We start from the raw sequence: 19,931 nt of genomic DNA, 5'->3' as shown, positions 1-19,931 counted from the left end.
CCCAGAAGGCTTCTGGAAGAAAACACAGACAGCTGATGCACTTCCTCTGGATTCATCTCCCATTCAAGTGACTTCTTCAGTCTCAGACTGACTGCAAATTTCTCCAACCAATCATTAAACTGAGCTTGGGCCTCAGTGTTAGGCAGTGGTGCTAATTTTGGCATTGTGCAACTGTACTCTTTATAAGGATGGGAAAAACCTGCATCCAGCTGACTTAAGAAGGTGCTTTTAAGACTTTTAAGACAAAGTTGGAGAGGCAGAGCTTAAGATGGTTTGGAAGTGTGCAGAGGAGGGATGGTGGATATAGTAGACAAAGGATATTGAAGATAGAGCTGCTTCTCTGAGGAAGAAAACCTCAGAGAAGTGTGTATCTGGAGGATATGCAAAAGTTTGGTGTGACAGAAGAGGACCCCATTGATAGGGTGAGATGGAGGCATATGATCCACTGTGGCGACCTCTAAAGGGAGCATCCGGAAGAAGGAAAATGTGAAGTTTTAGAGAATTTCACACTCCTTAAACTAAATGCTTGCAGCTTGTATCTCTAGCATCCTGTCATGTCCATGAGGCATGCACACAGAAATGAGAGCAGAAGAAAAGAAGCGGAGGAGGAGGAAGGAGGGGTAGATCTGGTTTGTTCTCCGCTGCTGATCCTTCCCACAGATGACCTCATGCGAGAGAAGGAGGAGTCCGACGTCCCGTAGCCTACCTTGGTGGAGCAAGTGGGGATTGAACTCGTGTGGAGATACGCTCAGAGTGCTGGTGAAACTTTTAGGACTTTAATATCCATGACATTTATCAGGTAAGATTTAAAGCGTATTCACAGATTGTTTGTGTGGTCGTCGTCGTTGTTGTTAGTTTGTTCACCAGTTGGGAGAAGTAGTGTTAAAGCGTGAGAGTTTTAGTGGCAGTTTGTTGGGAGGAATGTCGGGACATGCCCATTGAGCAGTCTTCAAAACCAACGGGACTGACAGCAGTCATTGGGATTTTTATTTTCAGTGGCACAGACATATTCAGTCTCTTTGTTCGAGTTGGTTTCTCTGCTGCTTTTACTTTACGTTACTGAGATGCTAAATTAGGTCAACTTTAAGGGTAGTTATTCGGTAAGTGGGTTAAAAAAAAATCGCTTTTTTTTAGCAGGTAAAGTTTCCATTCATTTGGATGTTAAACTCAAAGGAAACAACTTTAAAGCAACTAAAGTAAATTTAATCAAAGTAATTAAAAAGATTTGTTTCATAAATACTGACTAAAGAGGTGGCATTTTAATCGATTACTCGATGGCAATAATTTTTAAAATGGCCTCATCTGCAAAAATCTCTAAAAAATATAGTGACTCCATTGCAAAATTCTGAGCACAGTTTTCAGTAAGTAGCAGTAGTTGTTGTTTATTTCTGTTTTCGTGTGGAGAGAATTATAGAAAGGTCGGAAAAGCATCACTTTCCAGGCAGGTTTTTTCATGTCTAAGCATTTTAAACGTTTCTGGTGTCATTCTAAGGCTTTGAATGAAATACAGTATGAGTCAAGGATGGGATGGCCTTGGTCCACACCACATGGTGTGTTCAGTTGATATATGGGTGGATCCCTGGTATAATAATCCTTAAAGTCAGTCATGCAAATATATAAGAAACGGGAAACTAGATGTAAGGACTACAAAATTAATCGGATACAGCAGATAAAATTCATCCACTGGGGGAAATCATCCAACTGCCCACATGTGTGTCAGAATAACTGGGGAAAACCCATTTCAGAGTTGGACTATTCATTGAAGGTGAAGAAAGACCATTGCAGAGTTTCTGTATAGTCGATAAAATGTCAAATGAAAATAAATATTTGGAATTTAAGATTTAATTGGTGCAGATTCGCATGCTACACAGTGTTGAAGTGACCTAAATTACTTTATCACCAGTAATCCGATAAGAAGTGAGGTGAGGGTAGCTATGGACCAGATGTGGCCATCAATGTGTTGTGTAAACACTGTGCGCGCATCATCTTATGCACTGTCAACGTTATTTTCCCCTTTTAGAGGAAAAGGTTCATGGGCATTAAAAAATGGAGGCAGGAGGAACACTTGAATTCAGGGTTCTATTCATAGAGATTTCCAGTGATAAGATTAACTCATATCAATGTTCAGTGGATTGTGTTTATTTTTTAGACTGCATGTCTGAAAGTTTCATATAGTGGTTCGTGTCTGTTATCAGCTTGCTGAGGAAGAACAGTGATAATTGTATTGTCCTCTCATTAGGACACAGATGATTTCCAGAAAGGTCATTACTTTTCTTATGACCGTGTGGTCTTGCTTGATGCTAATGCTCTGTATTTTCTGATTGGATGCGGTGGTTTTGAAAGCAAAACCAAATCCAGATATAGCTGTAGGACTGTAATCTTTTCCACCCACATAAATTGAGTCATTGAAGTTGTTTGACCACTGGCTGGATATGAGTTCTGCTGCTTTCAGCATATTTCCGTAGAGGAATCCTCCTGTAACTAAGCCAGGTGCTCTGAAAATCAAAGTTCCAGTTTTTTGTTTTCACCTCCTCAGAAATTGCTTGTAAATGTCAGGATGAAGCTTTGATCGTTGATCGCATGTGAAGTCATAGATTCAACTTGCTCTCTGATCACTGTCTCTGATAAAGTCTTCATAACCTTAAAGCCTTCAGGCGTTCAGCCTTGAGAGAAGCTGCCACAACATTTGCTATTTCCTCCACTCAGCTGCTTGTTTCATTTTAGCTCCGAGGGCACTTTGCCTCTCTAGTGTTGATTTCCCCCCCCCCCCCCCCCCCCCCCCCCATTTCAGACTCAACAGGTGGGACAGGCTTTGCTGCCGACAATCATGCTGATGGTCAGTTAACGGGAATATGCTCTGTATTAACTTTCCGACATAATTTCAGGCAATTTTACGCTGATTATGAAACCATTAGAGAGGATTTGCATGCCTCTGTGCCAAGGCTAGAACTACCCCAATTGTCTGTTATGAGGTGTTTGAATTGCAGGGCAGTCATCTTATTGAAAGTCCCTCAAGAGTCTGCTTCCCACTCTCTGCAGAGCCTGGTTCCCATGGTCCTCAGCCAGTTGGCTTATAACAGATGCTGGCATCAGAGTCGTATTGTTATGGCTGAGGAGGGAAGGTTACTGGAGCCAGTGACCTGACAGACAGCACACACTGAGCTGGTGCTTATAATAAGGATAATGGTTTTGTCCTATTGAAAGGACCCAGTCCATGGTTCCAACAGGAAAGCCAGATTTTTAGCGGCTTGTAGGGTTCAGGACTCCATATGTGAGCCTACCGGATGGGTTCTGAAAGCCTTGGTGTAAAAATCTGGTGTGAGTAAGGGTCTTACTGCACATTAGCTTGTGTGTAGCCTTATGGGAGTGCCCTATTTTGTAACTACATTAGCAAAAAGTTTAAGAGTGCTACTGTGTTACATATAAGTCTCCATGAAACTCCATCCGTTGTCATGATTAATTGCAACTTATTTTTTGTTTAGCTCTTCCCTCACATGATTTACTTGCATGCTACCAAAACCTTCTGAAATGTGATTGCACAGATTTACTATCAGTGCAAATCAGAATGTTTCCTGTAGCAATAATCTCGTTTCTTGCTTTCAGAATCTGCATCTTCATATACAGATATCTGATTTTAGAGATTACTTTATCCCTAACCTGTTACACATACTTGTCTGTTTTGGTTTGGTGCGTTAAGACGTGCCAAAGCTGTCACTCAAACTGCTGGACAGCTTCCAGTCGACTTGTTTGCAGTTGCAAAGCGAAGGCCAATTGCAGGATTTTGTGACCGTAGCCATGTGATTTCCATCTACGTTTGAAAAGCTTAACGACGGTTTGTGTCTGATGAATGTGGAAACTTTCAAGGAAGGAATCCCCTCTGCGTTATATATCAAGAGGAAGATTATGATGCGCATTGTGTGTGGAATTTACAGAAAACACATGCGAGACACTTTTGCATCTCAAAGCCATTAAAGTGGTTTTAGGGCATGTTGTGACATAATGACATAAAGCAGAAACGGTTACCCCCCTTGAGCTCTTGGAACCTGAACAAAGCACAAATTGTTGCAGGCTGTTATGGAGTTGGTGCCACCCTGTGGGGTAGGCGCTCTGTTGAAGTTATCATAAGAACCTGCAAGTAGGGCTGGGCCATATTATACCGTTCACGGTAATACCGGTATAATGTTAGGCAACGATAGGAAAATGAAATATCGCGATAGAATGGGAGTAAAACGCGCATGCGCAGTGCCTTTGTTTTCATACGCACATGGCCGATTGTTGAGTGAAACAGATGAACCAGAATTGGTTTGTAAAAATGGTGCAACTTCCGTGATGTGGAACTGGTTTGGCGTTTGTCCGTCAGATACACGACAAAGCACATTTTTTTGCAGAACATGCAAGCGGCCGTTGTTATTGTCATATTTGTCGGACTAAGATGCTCTTAAATCTGGGAGTAATCTGGGTCCTGAACTCCGTATACGTCAGGTCAAACAACACTGCAGCATCACTTAGAGTTAAAAACTGTCTAAATTCTTTCATCTTTAATAAAACGATCAGCATTGCTGCTTTACCAGGTGTAACTATAAAGTTTAACTTCCAGGCATCCATGAAAACAAAAGTTATTACATTTAACGGAGTTAGAAGTTAGCAGGAAGCTAGCGGAAGTTAGCTCGCTAGTTTCGCTAGTTACCTAAGCATGATATTGCATGTTCTGACTGAGAGATTTCTGAAAAAAATCAAACGTACAGCTCTGCTATCACTTCCAACATAAATGAAGACAGGAAACTAAACAGCAGTGACGTTTGTAGGGTTACTGAAGTTGGGCTAGCTGGTATATAATACACAGCTATGTTAGCATAACATAAACAGTGAAGCTGGAGGACGAACACTAACACTTTTCCACTTATAAAAGTTAACGTGAAGGTTCTTCATGGTTAGAAACAAATGCAATCGCATGGCAGGATGCTGTAAACGGACCAAACTTCAGTCAGGAGAACAACTGAGATAATCCATCCACAATACGAGGTTAGTCATTAATATACTGCAACAACATGGGAATAGAGCAGCTGCCAGAGAATTCAACATTAATGAATCAATGGTACAGAAGTGGAGGAAGCAAGAAGAATGAGTTTAATCAAGTTTGATTTATCTGACTGCTTTGTTTCGCTTAATGTGCCTTATAATCCCGTGCACCTTATGGTCCGAAAAATACGTACTGCACACTACAGTTTAATGTTGCAAAGCACCTCTTTTTAACTTCAGTGGATATTATACATGGTTATGCTCAGGATATGTCAGCCCATTTCTACTGGAAATGCCTTTTGGTTAAACTTTCAGCAAGGAATTTGCATTTGCACTGTTACATTTTTATAAAGCTTTAATGTACATAAAAACCAGCTTCTTGTTTAAGTGAAAATAAATGGAAGGTTGTCTTTTTGCGCTAGTAATGTTGTGGAGTTGTATTTTGTCTCGCATCAATTATATCGTCGGTTATATCGTTATCACAAATTTTCAAATATATATCGTGATAAATATTTTTGGCCATATCGCCCTGCTCTACCTGCAAGAGTATTATACCAGCCTATTTTATGTTTACTCTTTAAAAGATGTGCATGTGTCAGACGCAACATAACATCACCATCAGGAAATATTCTGTCGCATTCTCGGTGCTGGGACGACAGATTATGTACACACCTTTTGGCAAAGTGGCAAAGCTGTGTAATTGCATTAGCTCAAGTTTCATAAAGGGAATGGCAGCTTGTGTATCAAATGACTTTCCTTACCATTTAATTGCCACATTTCCCCTTGGGTCATCTAATAAAACACTGCAGAATCACAGCCATTTATTTGGAGTTTGTCTTGTATTTCAGTAATGCTGTTGACATTTGCAGAATTTAATAGCCATAAAAAATGCCCGGCGTTTCCTGCAGTATAAGTTGAAAGTCCAGGTGTGAGAGCGAGTATAGTGTGTATGTTTTCCCATATCTGAGCATGTGGTTAGGCTGTGTGTGTCTAAATCACGTGATTGTTTGGAGGTGCTTCTTGGTGCCAGCTGTTAGTGATTTACATTTTCAAGCTATTTTTGAGAACTCCAGAGATGCGGTGATAAAAAGAGAGAGGGTCATATATATAAACCAAAAGAACGTGTAAAAACAGCACAACACACTATTTGGAGTATTCACTTTATTTGTATTTCAAATGAATTTGATGATTATTTAGTTGACACTAGTTTAGAGTCTGTGGGAGGAATGTGCGATGACCTGTGTGCAATATCTCCTTTGCATGTGTGACTGGTGTCTGCAAATTGCACATAGTTGTGTGAGTTGTACTCTCATCTGTGTGCGGCTTGTTGCTCTCCTTCATTGTAGAGTGGGCTGGACCAGTCTGCAGCAAGCACCCGTGAAGGTTGCTGTAGACGAAGAAACCAGGAAAGCCAAACTCGATGGTTTGTTAACAGTTTTACTGTGGCCATATGTCGCCATTGTGGAACGTGTGCTGTTTTGCACTTGCTTTTATGTTCTCCTGGTCTACATAAATACATTGGTTATGTTTGGAAGTATGGAAGTGTTTGGGTTCCCACAAACCGATGAGCCAGTCGTCAACAAAGAGCTGCTGTGTGCAAATGTTTTGTACCCAGACCAATTGTATGTCAGCGTTTACCCGTTTTTTGGTAAAACGCACACCTGAAAAACTTCGTCATTTTGGAGCCATATTGCCAACTTACAGAATGGTAACCTGTCTCAAGTGTTTATTGATATTTGTTTGTTCATTATTACTATTTTATGAAAAATGAATGGAAATACAAAAGTGCAAACACGGCGGTGAAGATCTGTCATTTGTAATGCTTTTTTTTGTTTGGTGCACTGGCGCCTTGCTATAATTCTTTTTGTGACTCACTGATTGATAAAACCTTAATAGAGATGTGTTGCGTGGACTTCCTGTAGACTTTGCGCACTGCTTGTTAATGTTTTACTCTTACTCAAATACCAGTCTCTCACAGAAGTGAATACCAAACTTAGTCCAAGTAGCAACGATTTGGCTTTATTTATTTTTACTGCAGATTTTTATTTCCACTTCACTGCTGCAGCAATTTAGTATCAGAGTGATAAGAGAGTTTAGTCATTATTGAGAACAAGAGATGAGGACGGAAATTGACGCAACATTGTTACTCAGTGTGGAGTTACATCGGAGGTGGTCTAACCTGGGAGCGAAGAGCGGAAACCATGCCGGCTCATCCGTAAATTCATAGTACCTAGTGATCTTTATCTAAATTAGTGCTGTTTTATGCAAATTCACTGCATGGTCTTGCCTTACTCTGACATTCCCACGCCAGGTTTAGTTTCCAGACCCCGAAATGTAACTCCATATTCAGAGTACTCACTAGCCCATTAAACATGCCTTAACGCTTCTAGATCAATGGTTCATGGATAAAACCAAACAGGTTCACTCATTTTCACTGCTGACACAGGGATTAGGGGTATAACCGAACACAAAAGGCACTGTTTTTACTCCATTCTTACTAACTGTCCTACTTATTCACTGATGCTAAAGTCAGTTAAACACTGTTTATTGCCATTATGTAATCTCAGGTGATAGACAAAAGGACAAAAGGGGGTAAAACACGCTCTTGAGTTTGAAGCTTGGCACGCACCTGAACTTTCTGTTAATGAATGGTTACTTCAGCTGCTGTAATAGATAAAGTTTTGTTTCTGCAAATTTTTTTTGTTTTTTTGTTTTGCCTGTTGGGAAAGATTTTCTTCTATTTTGAAGCTTCTCATGCCAGTCTTATAAGTAGATCAGATTTGTTATCTTTTGAAGTTTTGTACTAAGCCATTTGGCTCGTCATCCTCAATAAGAACCAAGCTTATTTTGCCCCAAGCTCGAACCTTGGATTTGTCGCGGCCTTTGATGAAATGATGATTTTCTACTGGCTAAAAGTAAACAAACAAAGGAGTACTGACCTTTTTTCTCATTGTTTTGAAACGTTTTCCCATGATATTTGTTAAATTTGCTGAAATGATCAAGCCACATGATATTACTTACAAGCCATGTAGTAGTTGATGTGATGGTATTACTTTGCCCTATTAGTATTATTATTATTAGAAATGTGTAGTCCTTCATTTCCTGTAGAAATGCACGTTGCCGAGTTCTTCAAAGGCTTCTTTGTGTTCTGGGAAAGTTTATGCATTGGAAATATGATACTATAAACCACTGCTTTTTCTGATGCTTAAAGGCATTTCTTGACTACAGAAACTTGAATATTAGCTCTAATAACAGGAACATGAGAGCATTTAAGTCCATTTCAGCTACAGGGAGGTAGTAGGTTTGATTTCTAGTCCATTTCTTTGACACTGGTGTATCCTTAAGGCTGCTGCAACTTGTACACATGATTCATTCAGACTATGCAGACCTTTGAATCAAATGGTGACCAGAGTGCACTCATTGGTTTTGCTTCTGCTCTTTCTTTTCTCTCATAACTTGTTTGGCACAAATGGTGTCACCTCTTTGGGTTTCTCATTATTTTTGTATACTCATTTGTCATACTGGCTTTCAGAGTTCCAAGATGCATACATGCATACTGATTTTTTGACATTTGTAAGTTGTTTGATACCACATGCCCATTACAGAGACATAACTTGGTTTAACTTAGAACAGTTTTTGTGTATAGCAGTGTGATGCGGTGACTTTTACAGTAGTGAGGCAATTACTATAGACGTCCTGGTGAAAATGTTCAACTTTAGAACAGTAAAAAAATATTTTAATTTTTTAAATCTCTTTACTAGTTTACTACTAAAAGCTGTGAAAGGGGTGACTTTTTCTTTAAATAATTCAGCTGTTATAATGACAGTAATCCTTAATCCATGGCAGTTTTGGCCCTACTTGCCTGCTAGATACCATTTATGCTATTTCGAATCCCTGAACTAGATGGTCTTGACCATGTATTTGGTGTTACTATTTTTTGGAGCATGTTTAATGCTCACAAACTATATGTGCTCATGTATGCTTAATGGTAAAGACCATCAGGCTAACAAAGCATGCTAGTAAGTGCTTAGTACTCCATTTTCTTCTCCAAATATTACCACCTTTAGCTCAGGAAAAACCTGGATAGCAGACCATATGATCACCTGTGTAATTTGTTTGTGGGTTAATCACAATGTTTAAGTCATCCATTAATATTTCAAGGTATTTCCCCCTAATTACAAGATGAAGGCCTGCTTCCTATAGGCTGGTGCAGGGAAAAGGCTGAGCAGGAAACACTTGAGTCAAACCGGTAGAGAAGTGCCATAAAATATCTGTCCTTTTGTTATTTCTCTTCCAGTTGCTTTAGTGTGAATAACAACCTTTTGTTTACAGTGGCTGACACTCAGACTGCGCTTTCCTCTCTACCTACTTCCAGCACTTCCTCTTTCAAAGGTTTGTTAGCTAACTTGCCCCATTGTTTATGGACCCTTGAACTCACAGGCCAGGCTAGGCCTGTTTCCTGCACCCAGCGAATGGACAGCAAATAAAAGAGATAATTACGGATTTCACATGAGAATTTTGAAGTCTCACTAGTTTGCTTCTAGGCTAGCTTGTTTGATAAACCAGCTTGAAGGTCAGCCCAAAGTGAGAATTTCCATGTTGCTATGACAACAGGGTGGAAAACTGAGAGCAGTCAGTCATGTAGAATCAGTTGATGAAGAGAGCTGGCAGGGCATATCAACAGGAAAGAGATGAACGCAAGGGGTGGAAAATAGCTGTTTGCTCCAATGCTGGAAGCTCATCTGAGCTTGAGGGTGCACTCTCTATTGTTTGCCACTTAATAAAGTGCAAAGCAGACTAACTCACCAGCATCAGTGTTTGTTAAATGTTCCCCCACCAGATGTAATCAGGACAAACAATCCCCTTTCTGTTCTCTATATAGGCATCTTCTCAGATGACTATGGTATAGCGAGCTGGCCCCATTAACCACATGTCACGTCGGCATTGTGCAGGTGTTTCGTAACCTGTCTGGATTTGAACTGTGTCACATTGGGAATGACCTGGAAAACAAATATATGGATAACCCGAGGCTCCTTTTAACCCACCCAGGCTCCAATTTCTTTTTTTTCTAAAAGGGAAGCTGCCTTGACATTATACCGCAGATTGGAGTCAGTTTTATTTTTGCCTTGAGCTTTTACAGAGTAACAGACAGCTCTCGTGTGAAGGTCTTCGTGCTGACATGTATGTTTGGTTAAAATGCTAGCAGTGGGAAAATCATGATGCGGTCTTTTGTGTGTATCCCTTTAGATGGTCTGTTGGAACTTTATGACAATTTGCCTCAAATAAACAAGAGCAGCAGCAAATTTACTGCTACTCCTGCTTTTTCACTGGGTAAATGTTGTTTCTGCAGACCCTTGAGCCTTGGTGGCACTTGCACTGCTCTGTTTTAATTTTGAGAGGCCCCTAGTAAGGGGCCATGCTAATATACAAACACAGCTTTGTGCACTGGGATGAACCAGACCTTGAAGGCTTAAAGAATATTGATTCCCATCGCTCTGCGTAGCATGCGGTTCGTGCTTCTTCTCTGAGGGGACTGTCTTACAAATGTCAAATTTATAGCCCTGCTATGCTGATCGAATTACTTCTGCTGTCGTGGGGATTAAGCTTTGATTTCATTAACCTTTTTCAGGATTCCCCACAACCAGTGCCAATAAAAACAATGCAAGGCTTAGGCGGCATTAACACAAAATGTTGTTCGTGATTATCCAGAAGACTTAATGAAGACACTTAGTTTGTTATGAAAATCATCCTACTTTGTCTGTTTTTTTTACATTTTGATCTATAACAGTGTATTCACCGGTCACCTTAGTAGGTACACCCCGTAAGTATTAGGTTGGGCCTTCAGAGTAGCCTTAAGCTTTCATGGCAGAGCACAGTTGCTGCACATCCATGATGAGAATCTCCTGTTCCACCGCATCCTAAAGGTGCTCTACTGGATTGAACTCTGCTGTCTGTGGAGGCTATTTGAGTCCAGTGAACTCATTGTCATGTTCAAGAAAACATTTGGAGATAATTAGAGCTTTGTGACATGATGTGCTTTCCTGTTTGAAGCAGCCTTCAGAACATGGGCACACTGTGGTCTTAAAGGGATGAGCATGATCAGTAACAATATTCATTTACCCCCCCTACTCCTAACCAGGGCCAACACCAACACCAGCAGCAGCCTGAGCTGTTGATACAAGGCGGGATGGATCCGTGCTTTCTTGCTGCCAAATTCTGACCATCTGAATGCTGCAGTGGAAATTTAGACTAATCAGACAAGGCAATGTTTTCACTATCTTATGTTGTTCAATTCTTGTGAATATGTGTGAATTGTAGCCTCAGTTTCAGTGTTCTTAGCTGAACATTTGCTTTAAGATGTGGACTTCTGCTGCTTCAGGGTTTGAAGTGTTGTGCGGAGCTATGCTCTTCTGCATAGCTTAGTTGTAAAGACTGGTTAGTTGAGTTACTGTTGCCTTCCTATTAGCTCAAAGCGTTTTGTCCCCTTCTCCTTTAACCTCTGACATCAGTAAGGCATTTTTCTCCCAGAGAACTGCTTCTTTGTTTTTCAGTGTTTTCGTGGAAAAAATCCCAGTAGATGAGCAGTGTCTGAAATACTCACTCCACTCCATCTGGCACTGATATCATGTCACTTAAATCACCTTTCATCCAATGGTGGAACTTCCCAGTAAATATGGTCATCTTGACTGTATTTACAGTTTGTATCAGTTTCATTGCAGTAAGTCAAATTCATCGAGTTCTTGCCTCATGATTGGACGATTACCTGCCCGCATTTATCAATGAACATGTGAACTGGCCAGTGAGTGTAGATCTAATTGGCACCAATATCATTTTAAGGTTTTTCATTTTTGATGCTTTGGGGAGTTTAAACAAAGCAGTGTTTGTAACACAGTACTTTAGTTTACCAGCTGTTGTTCCGTGACCACCTGTGGCTGTTGCAACCTTGTGTCATAATTGTGTTGGGTTGGCTAGAGTGTATCTATGCCAGTGTCTCGAATCACTCTCCATTACACTGTATGCAGCAATCTTTCTACGTTTTCCCTTCCCGGAGCTAAAATGCTCACGGACTTTTAATAATGCTGTCATCATTGTGCTTTTATTTAAGCTGTCATTACGACAGTGATGACACATGGTTGGCTTTCTTTCAAGTAATATGTACATTGTAACTCCGCACCTGATGCAAACAGCTGATAGACGCATAGCTCAGAATTAGGAATGATTAACTGTATACCATGCCTGAAGAGGTGAACCTCATTCTCTCACTGGGTGCTGACTTTGTGTGTGTGTTTGTGTCCAGTGGCTGTGATGGGGGGGATGGAAGGAATTTGTCATGTTGGCTTTTAGAGTTTTAAGAGGGCGTTTCTCATTTCCTTTGGGTTCACCTGCGTAATGTTTATTGTTACTGTGGCGATGAGCAGCGAGCTCCCACACAGAAACTACCAACTCCTCCTAATTTTGCACTGTGATGTCATGAACTGCAATATCTCTGCCTCTACACATGCGTGAAGTGTTTCCAGCTGCGCGTCCTTTACCCGGAGTCGATTGTTTTAACCGATGCATGAAACTATACATTTTTAGACATAAGTTGTAACGGCCGCCGTTTTCTTTGTGAGTATTTATTACACGGCGTGCTGCGGGGAAAAGCCTGTTCTAATGTTTGAGTCTAAGGTTTATTTTTTTAGCACCTGGCGGCTCTTTTTTTTTTTTTTTTTTTAACTTCTCATCCGTAAATAATCTGCTCTTTCACGTGATTCAGTTTATTTTGAAAAGTCTCAACAGGATCCTGAGCTTTATTGTGAAAGGTTTATGTGGAACATAAACAAGCGGACACGCGAAGGTGTTACCCTCGCTGTTGCTAAAGACAACGCATAAAAACAGGCGCTTGTCCGTCAGTAGTGTGGGTATATAAAATATAAGAGAAAGAGAGAACTTTAAGAAATTAATATAGCCACTACAGTGACCATCAGAACAATGAAAAAATATTGTCGTAAACAGTTTATTTTGCGACACCACGAAACAAACGATAGCGTAAAATGAAACAATAGATGTTTTTATATCGTCATCCGATATATATAGTTATATCGAACAGCCCTAGTGTGCACATGTCTTATACTATGACAAATCAGGTGCATTTCTTGTTAAGGTTTGTTTTTGGGTATAAAAAGGTAAAGGATTAAAAAAACAAAATAAAAAAATGGTGTATAGGGGGGAAAAGGTTGATTCAGAAGCCTCTTTCAATAAGCAGTAAGAGGACCTAGATTTGTGAAGCCTGGCCTCTGGGTTAAGAACTATGTTTTGTTTGCACATGGCATATCCTTATTTGGTTGAAACCATTCTTTTCTCTTCATTGGAAAGATTGCTCTGCTGCTATTAATACAGTACTGTAGGAGCCTGTAATGTGTTCAGAGGGATGGTAACCAAAAATCCCACACAATTAACTGTTCTAGGCAACGCTGTGTTATGAATGTTTTTACTGTTGTCCAGCTACGTAAAGACTATAAATAATCCCAAAGTAAGCAAGAACATCCAGGCCAGACCTTGAGTTCATGTTATACCGTTTAACTCTAAGGTTTCAAAATGAACACAGGGTTGGGAGGAACCATGGATATCAGTTGTAAACACCCAAGTGCAGCCCCGTAGCGTCGATTGCATGTGGAATTCAGGACATTCGACCGACTGTTTTCCTGCATAACAAGATAGCAGAACTTGTCCTTTTCTGTTTAAATATTAGAGCATTCTTTCCATGCTCCCCTCCACTGATGACCTGCAGGAGTGGGAGTGCTGTGGGAACACTCCCGGGCGAGTGCCAGCTAAACAGATAGAAATGCAGATATACAGTACACTGTTTTGCCATTGCTGTGTTCCAAGCTTGAGGACACATTTGGCCTGTTTTTTTTGCTTAATTCTTGATTAAAAACAACAAAAAAGGCATCGTGTGTTTAATCTGTTTTCTTATTTGCACGTGAATACAGAAAACGGCCTCTGTTTTGTTAGACTGACAATGGATGCATCTCAGTTATCCTGTTGTGACTGTGGGTTAATGAATGTTTTTATTTGCTTTAACCCCAGGGGCTCTGCAGAAAGGATTCCAGGAATCTTGCCATGTTCAAGGCAGTGCTGAAGAAGAACAGAGATGGAGGCAAGGGGAGCAAGAAGGATTCAGGTATGTGTAAAATCTGGAAGAAAAACAGCTAGGATCCAGGAATCAGATACCCCAAACACCAAGACACTAAAGCTACATTCAGAGTTTATAAATTCATTCCTGACTAAGCTTTATGAAGTACCCTTCACAGATTGCCTTCTAGTTAAAGATTGAGAATGTGATAACCGAAGTGAGTTAAGTGAGCTGAAGAGAACAGAAGAGAAAGCTAAATCTGAAGTGTGCTCTTGGCAAATATACAAAACTGATGGTGGGGGGGAAAAAAATAACTTTTTCCATTTGACCTATAAAAAAAACAAAACAAACCAGTGCTTCATTTCTAGATATCTGTAAACACTGTTGCCATAACTAGAATGGTACTTGAGGAAAAACCTAAGATGTGCACTTGAACTTTAAAGCTCTTCCTGTACTTGTCCTCTATGCGGGGAGTTTTCCAGTTTTGGTAAAAGATGGTGTGGGAAGAAATGACAGCTATATGATCTCACACATTGTAGGTCACTGGTGACACAGCGCGCCATAGACGGAAATCACGCAGCCATTGCTACATCTCTAACTGTGAGATCAGAGCAGGATACCTTCTTTCTTTCTATCTTTGATTTGACTGGAGATGCAATGTGACCGTTGTGTCATAACAGATGTTTCACTTTGGAAGCTTGCATCGGGCCTTTCCAAAATGACTAATCATGAGTCAGTCTTAGCAATACATTGTTTACTTGTACGTGCAATGGCTTTCTCCAAAGACGTGTCTTGAAATAGCAGGTTGACCATTTATGCTTATACTGCACCTACCAGCCTAGACCTGCTGTAGCACCTGAGGGCTTGCCTCAGAAGTCTGGTTCAAACAGTCTACAGTGTGCACGGTAGATGTCTCATAGCTCCTTCTATCGTGCTCTATCATCCTTTGTCTGATGTGATTGTTTCACTCAACAGCCGGTGTTAAAATTAAAGGGGAAACCGTGACTTTCTTTCCACAGACACACACACACAATACTTCACCACATCACCTCGACTGCTTTCCAGTACATTAAGGGATTGAGATCTGAGCACTGCAGCCTTGTATACATTTTCCTTAATGAAGGTGTTGCAACCTGTCTAGCCTGTATGAATCACTCAGATAGCGTAGTTTTCTTGTTATTCCACACTTAAACACAGAAGTTACTGGGTGTGTGAAGACCAAGAGCAGCAGAGTTTTATGGCGGGATAGAAGTCTTTATCCCCAGCCTCAGTTTCCCAGTTGGAACCCATCCATCAAGCTGAAGTGGCTCTGCCTCCTTTTCTCATGCTGGGACAATAAAAGTCTTGCCACTCCTTTCTGTTGTTTAGGGCTCTTATGGTTGAGAGGTCAGCTACAACTGCTACCTTTGCCCCACTGTTGTGCCTGCATGTGGCCTGTATATCTGTTATATATCTTTATTTTCTGGGCTTTAACAGTTTATTTAGTTACTTGACCTCAATGAAATGTAGGTAATGTCATAAAAAGTTGCTGGCAGATCATCTCTTTATAATCTTGCCCTTCCTGGGACTTAAAATGTAGTTAGGAATACATAAAACCTGATGATTGGATACACTACGCATTATGTACATGCATTTTTTAAATGATTATTTATTAGTCTTATAAGTCTGGTTTTTTTTTCTGGCCCTCTAAGCGTCCTTAGAGGCTGGACTCTACAGACTTTCCTTTCTTCAGAAGATCCAGAAGGACAAAATGTCTGTAAAATGTGCTCAGCAGCATATAATGGAAATAAGTGGGAGGAACGACCTTGATAATCGTATAATTGCACGAGAGCTCAGCATATGTTGGTCATGACTTGGTGGCTATGGACTGGAGGCGACTTTAAAACAGTAAAGGAAACTTGGCCCCCATGCCAGATACCACTACAGTCATTAGCTCTCCTTTGGGATCTCCCCATTGCCAAGACCACAAAAACACACAGCTTGCTAATTTAGTCTCTCCATCTTGTGCTCCTCCTAGGTCCTTCCTCCTTCGTTTCCTCCTCCTTCCCACTTGCCTCTCCTGTAGTCAATCTGCAAGGAATCTGTTTGAAATTGACCATGTGAATCCCTTTTAAGTACTTTTTTATGGTCTGCCATTCCATGAGTGGGCACTAGTTTGCTGTGGGTAGTTGCCTTTTGATGTTCTCATTTTCTGAGAGCTGGGTAATTGTAGCAGGGACATGCTGTGTATAGGAATCACTACGGTCGATATTTGGGACACTGGGAAAATTATTGCATTATAAAGATTAAAATGTTGTTGTAGCTGGTGTTTGCTGGGAGGGTGCATCCCTCTATTTAAAGATCAGGTTGGTAGAAATAATGATGCTGTCTCGCCATGACACGAGTTTATATGAAATTGCTCTGCTTTGTTCTTTAATTTTTAATATAACAGCAGTCGGACTTAACAAAAATGAATAAGGAGAGTTATGTTCTCAAGATGCTGTTGCACGGTGGTGACTTTCCTTTGGGTGAGTTCCTTGGAGACAACTTTTTGTCTTAGTTGGAGTTCAGTCAAGTAATTAATCAGCTGGTTTTCTTTAGCAGCCTGTAAAGTACATAGTTTGTCACCATGTTTTTTAGATCATACCAAGGACCTTTGTTAAGACATGTGAGTCTACATTTTTCCACCAAGATTTAATGCTTTTTCTGGCAAACTGGCCTCAGTGGCCCATTTCTTTACCCTTCACAGAGGCCCCAGTAGCTTTCTCCTTTTGAAGCCTTACTGTACTGAGAGGAGTAAATAGTTGCTTTCTTCACATCAGTTCGTGCTGATATATCCAGGAAAATTGCATTTTTGGCTCGGCTTTAATTGCTGAGTGTGACCATGTGTTACCGTAATACCTGAATGAATGCCCACTTACTTAGGCTTACTGCTCCATGTGCTGCTTGAAGCAGCTGCCACACAGTTGTCTGTCTGTTGTGGGTGATGTAGTGTTAATCTCACTAGCTGTCCACTCTTTGAGGTAACAGTTTCAGCTGTTTATTCCTCCGACTCCCGGCACATTCACCAGCCTTGTACACACAACGAATATGCAGTTACCAGCAGTTGCCAGGACTTTTCTCCCTTTGTTTGTCAGTATAGCGACAGAAGCCACACATGCACCTGGCTGGACCGGGAGGAGCTACTCTGTTGTTGACCTGAGACCTGGGGTCAACCCCTGCTTTATGTCCCCACAGATAATGGCCAGCCACTTGCCCTAGTTTGCAAATATTAGGAGGAATTGTGGGTCTAATCATTTAAATGTGAAGGAAAAGCAAACCCCAGATGTGGTTCTATTTTCCAGTTAAACCAATATACGAAAATGACTACGTCCCCCATAAAACGTGACAACTTTGTTCTTTTTTTTTTTTTTTTTTTTTTTTTTTTTTTGTCAAGGGACTATTTGGTCACATTACTTTTATTATCAAGGTCTGATACGGCATAGAACGTGTTGGCTCTTCAAACACATGACGATAAGCAGCTTTACACAACAACAAAAATTTGTCACCGGTTCAGTGACTTGCAAAGTTTCTAAGTCTTTTAATTCCATTTCAAAGCGATTCACGGCCTGAGCAGACTCTTTGAATTTCAGGAAGATTAAGTGAAAAATTTATGGAATCTAAGTAGGGCTGAACGATTATGGAAAATAATCTAATTGCGATTTTTTGCCCCAATATTGCGATTGCGATGCGATATGCGATTATTTTTTAAGGTATTTGTCTTCTGTATTATTAAACAAAGACAAGCAATACATCATATAGTATGGCCAATACTATATTACATTAATTTTAAACTGTTCTTTCCTGGAAGACAGACCTCTGTTATGATGACATGAGGTGATGCATGAATTGATGACTGACATTTTTATTTAACTTCTTCAATCACAACAGTATATTTGAACATACACAATAGTTTATTTTTAGCTTACAAACATCTGAGCATAAAGTGCTGACAAGGAACCCTGGTGTAAACATTAAAATGAAAGTCAGTACAATGTGCAGATTGCAGAAATATACATTAAAAAAAATCAGTGGCTTTACCACACTCAGTTTTTCGACATCTGTGAACTACTAGACAGTCATTCAATTAAAAAATAATATTAAATAAATAAAACTAATAAATAAAAAATACACACATCTTACTGATCTCTGCAGTCAGTAACATTACACATAAAGTGCAAACATAATAGCAATTGTATAAACACACACACAAACACGCCTTTAAAATTTAAAGGCGTGAAATTGGACGGTCTAGTTCTGATTAGCGTCACCGCTGTCTCGGTGGAGTTTAATAAACTCGGCCGTCTGCTTCTTGCTATCTAAAATATAACCAGACACTGGTGTAAATTCTCGACTGTCTCATACTTCTGTTTAATAAGTTTTCTGTTTGACGTTTAGTCAGCTGTGTGAAAACCAAGGAGGAACCCACCGGGGGATTAATAAAGTTTTATTTTATCTAATCTAATAACTTTAATCTCAGCCAAACCGATTTACTCACGAACAAACAAAACACTGAAAAAAGCCCAACAATAACATTTTTAGGTTGTCTAAGTGACTTATATATTACGTTTAACCCGAGCAGCGAAACTCCGCGGTGATCTGAAAATGATGTGCCGGGAGTTGTGCCGTTCTCGGCCGCATCAGTAACCCTCGAGCTCCCGGCTAGCTGTCGAGCTGGTGGGTAGCAGACGCCTCTGAAAACGTCGAAGCACTTTTGCAAATATGGGATATCTTGATAAACCGAGCAGATATTTGATGTTTACACAACTACTTTCTCGCCTGAAAATATGTTAAAAGTTTATTTTGTGACCCAGAAAGATTAGTATGAGTAATTTTAAAACTTAGTAGCGGCCGCCATTGCTGGAAACTGGAGTTTGGCTGGGCCGCGCTATGAATTCTGGGATATGGTAGTAATTTGGACAGCCTTCGGCGCGTCGCTGTGACGTAATCGGTCTACAAATGCAGCCTCAGGAGGATGCAGCCCATGAATTGTATAATATAATCGCAGTATAATCGCAGCCTTTGCGGTTAGAAAATTGCACTTGATCATGTCGCGATATTATCGCAAATGCGATATATCGTTCAGCCCTAAATCTAAGTGATGTAAAAGACCCGCATTCAAAGTACTGGTCATTCTGTGTGTGTGTGTGTGTGTGTGTGTTTGAGAGAGAGAAAGAGAGGGCATTAAGAACTTTGTTGCCTCAGCTGTGGCGGAGAATGGTACGTGCTGTCTCTGCACTTTCTGTGCGCTTCTTGGGTGTTTTGACATAAAACAGTGATTTGTTGCTAAAGGTCAGACAACAGCAAATTGGTTAACAAAGCAGAATTTTTGTTCAGGTGGCTTTCTGATTTTTAAATACTGCTGTGATGTTGGAATAGATTAAATCTTTTAAGGCAGGCGCCAGAAAAGCGAATCGATCGTACTTTAGGGGAAGAGTTTTTTGGTTTGTTATGTTGTAAAATCTCACATCTATTGTGAATTTTATTGCAAGCTCTGCTCTGCATACTCGTGTATCACCTCTCTGTTGAGGTACAGTGTTAGAAGAACAGCTGGCATTGCAGAGATTCCAGGGAGTTCTCTCTGTTACAGCTGCCCCATTAGGATTATCTTACCGTTAGGGGAAGACTTTCCTCTGTAAACAATAACCACAGGTGGCTGAGTTATTTGTCCAAACATAAAGGAGCTTTTGATATAAGGTTCTCCATTCGAACAAAGGCAGCTTTTTTTTTTTTTGTTACAGGGAGGGAAATGTAAAATCCCGCTTGGTTGTATGTTATC

At 40.4% G+C, this 19,931-nt stretch overlaps 1 protein-coding gene across 3 annotated transcripts in view; it reads left to right on the top strand.

The window, feature by feature from the left end:
- The first annotated feature begins 647 nt into the window (after positions 1 to 647).
- LOC146556872 (protein TANC1-like) overlaps positions 648 to 19,931 on the top strand; it is a 112,325-nt gene continuing 93,041 nt past the window's right edge. For all 3 annotated transcript variants that reach the window (XM_085250611.1, XM_085250610.1, XM_085250609.1), the window contains exons 1-2: positions 648 to 799; positions 14,089 to 14,182. In XM_085250611.1, the coding sequence (XP_085106737.1) occupies positions 14,122 to 14,182 (61 nt within the window). In that variant the 5' untranslated portion in view covers positions 648 to 799; positions 14,089 to 14,121. The remainder of the gene's footprint in view (positions 800 to 14,088; positions 14,183 to 19,931) is intronic.

The sequence above is a fragment of the Mchenga conophoros genome, linkage group LG16 (assembly GCF_057382185.1).
Source record: "Mchenga conophoros isolate Kocher_MC1m ecotype Shallow Benthic linkage group LG16, M_conophoros_male_GT1.1, whole genome shotgun sequence".
Lineage (NCBI taxonomy): Eukaryota > Metazoa > Chordata > Actinopteri > Cichliformes > Cichlidae > Mchenga > Mchenga conophoros.
The sequence above is the reverse complement of the archived record's forward strand: the minus strand, read 5'-3'. Positions and strand labels throughout refer to the sequence as shown.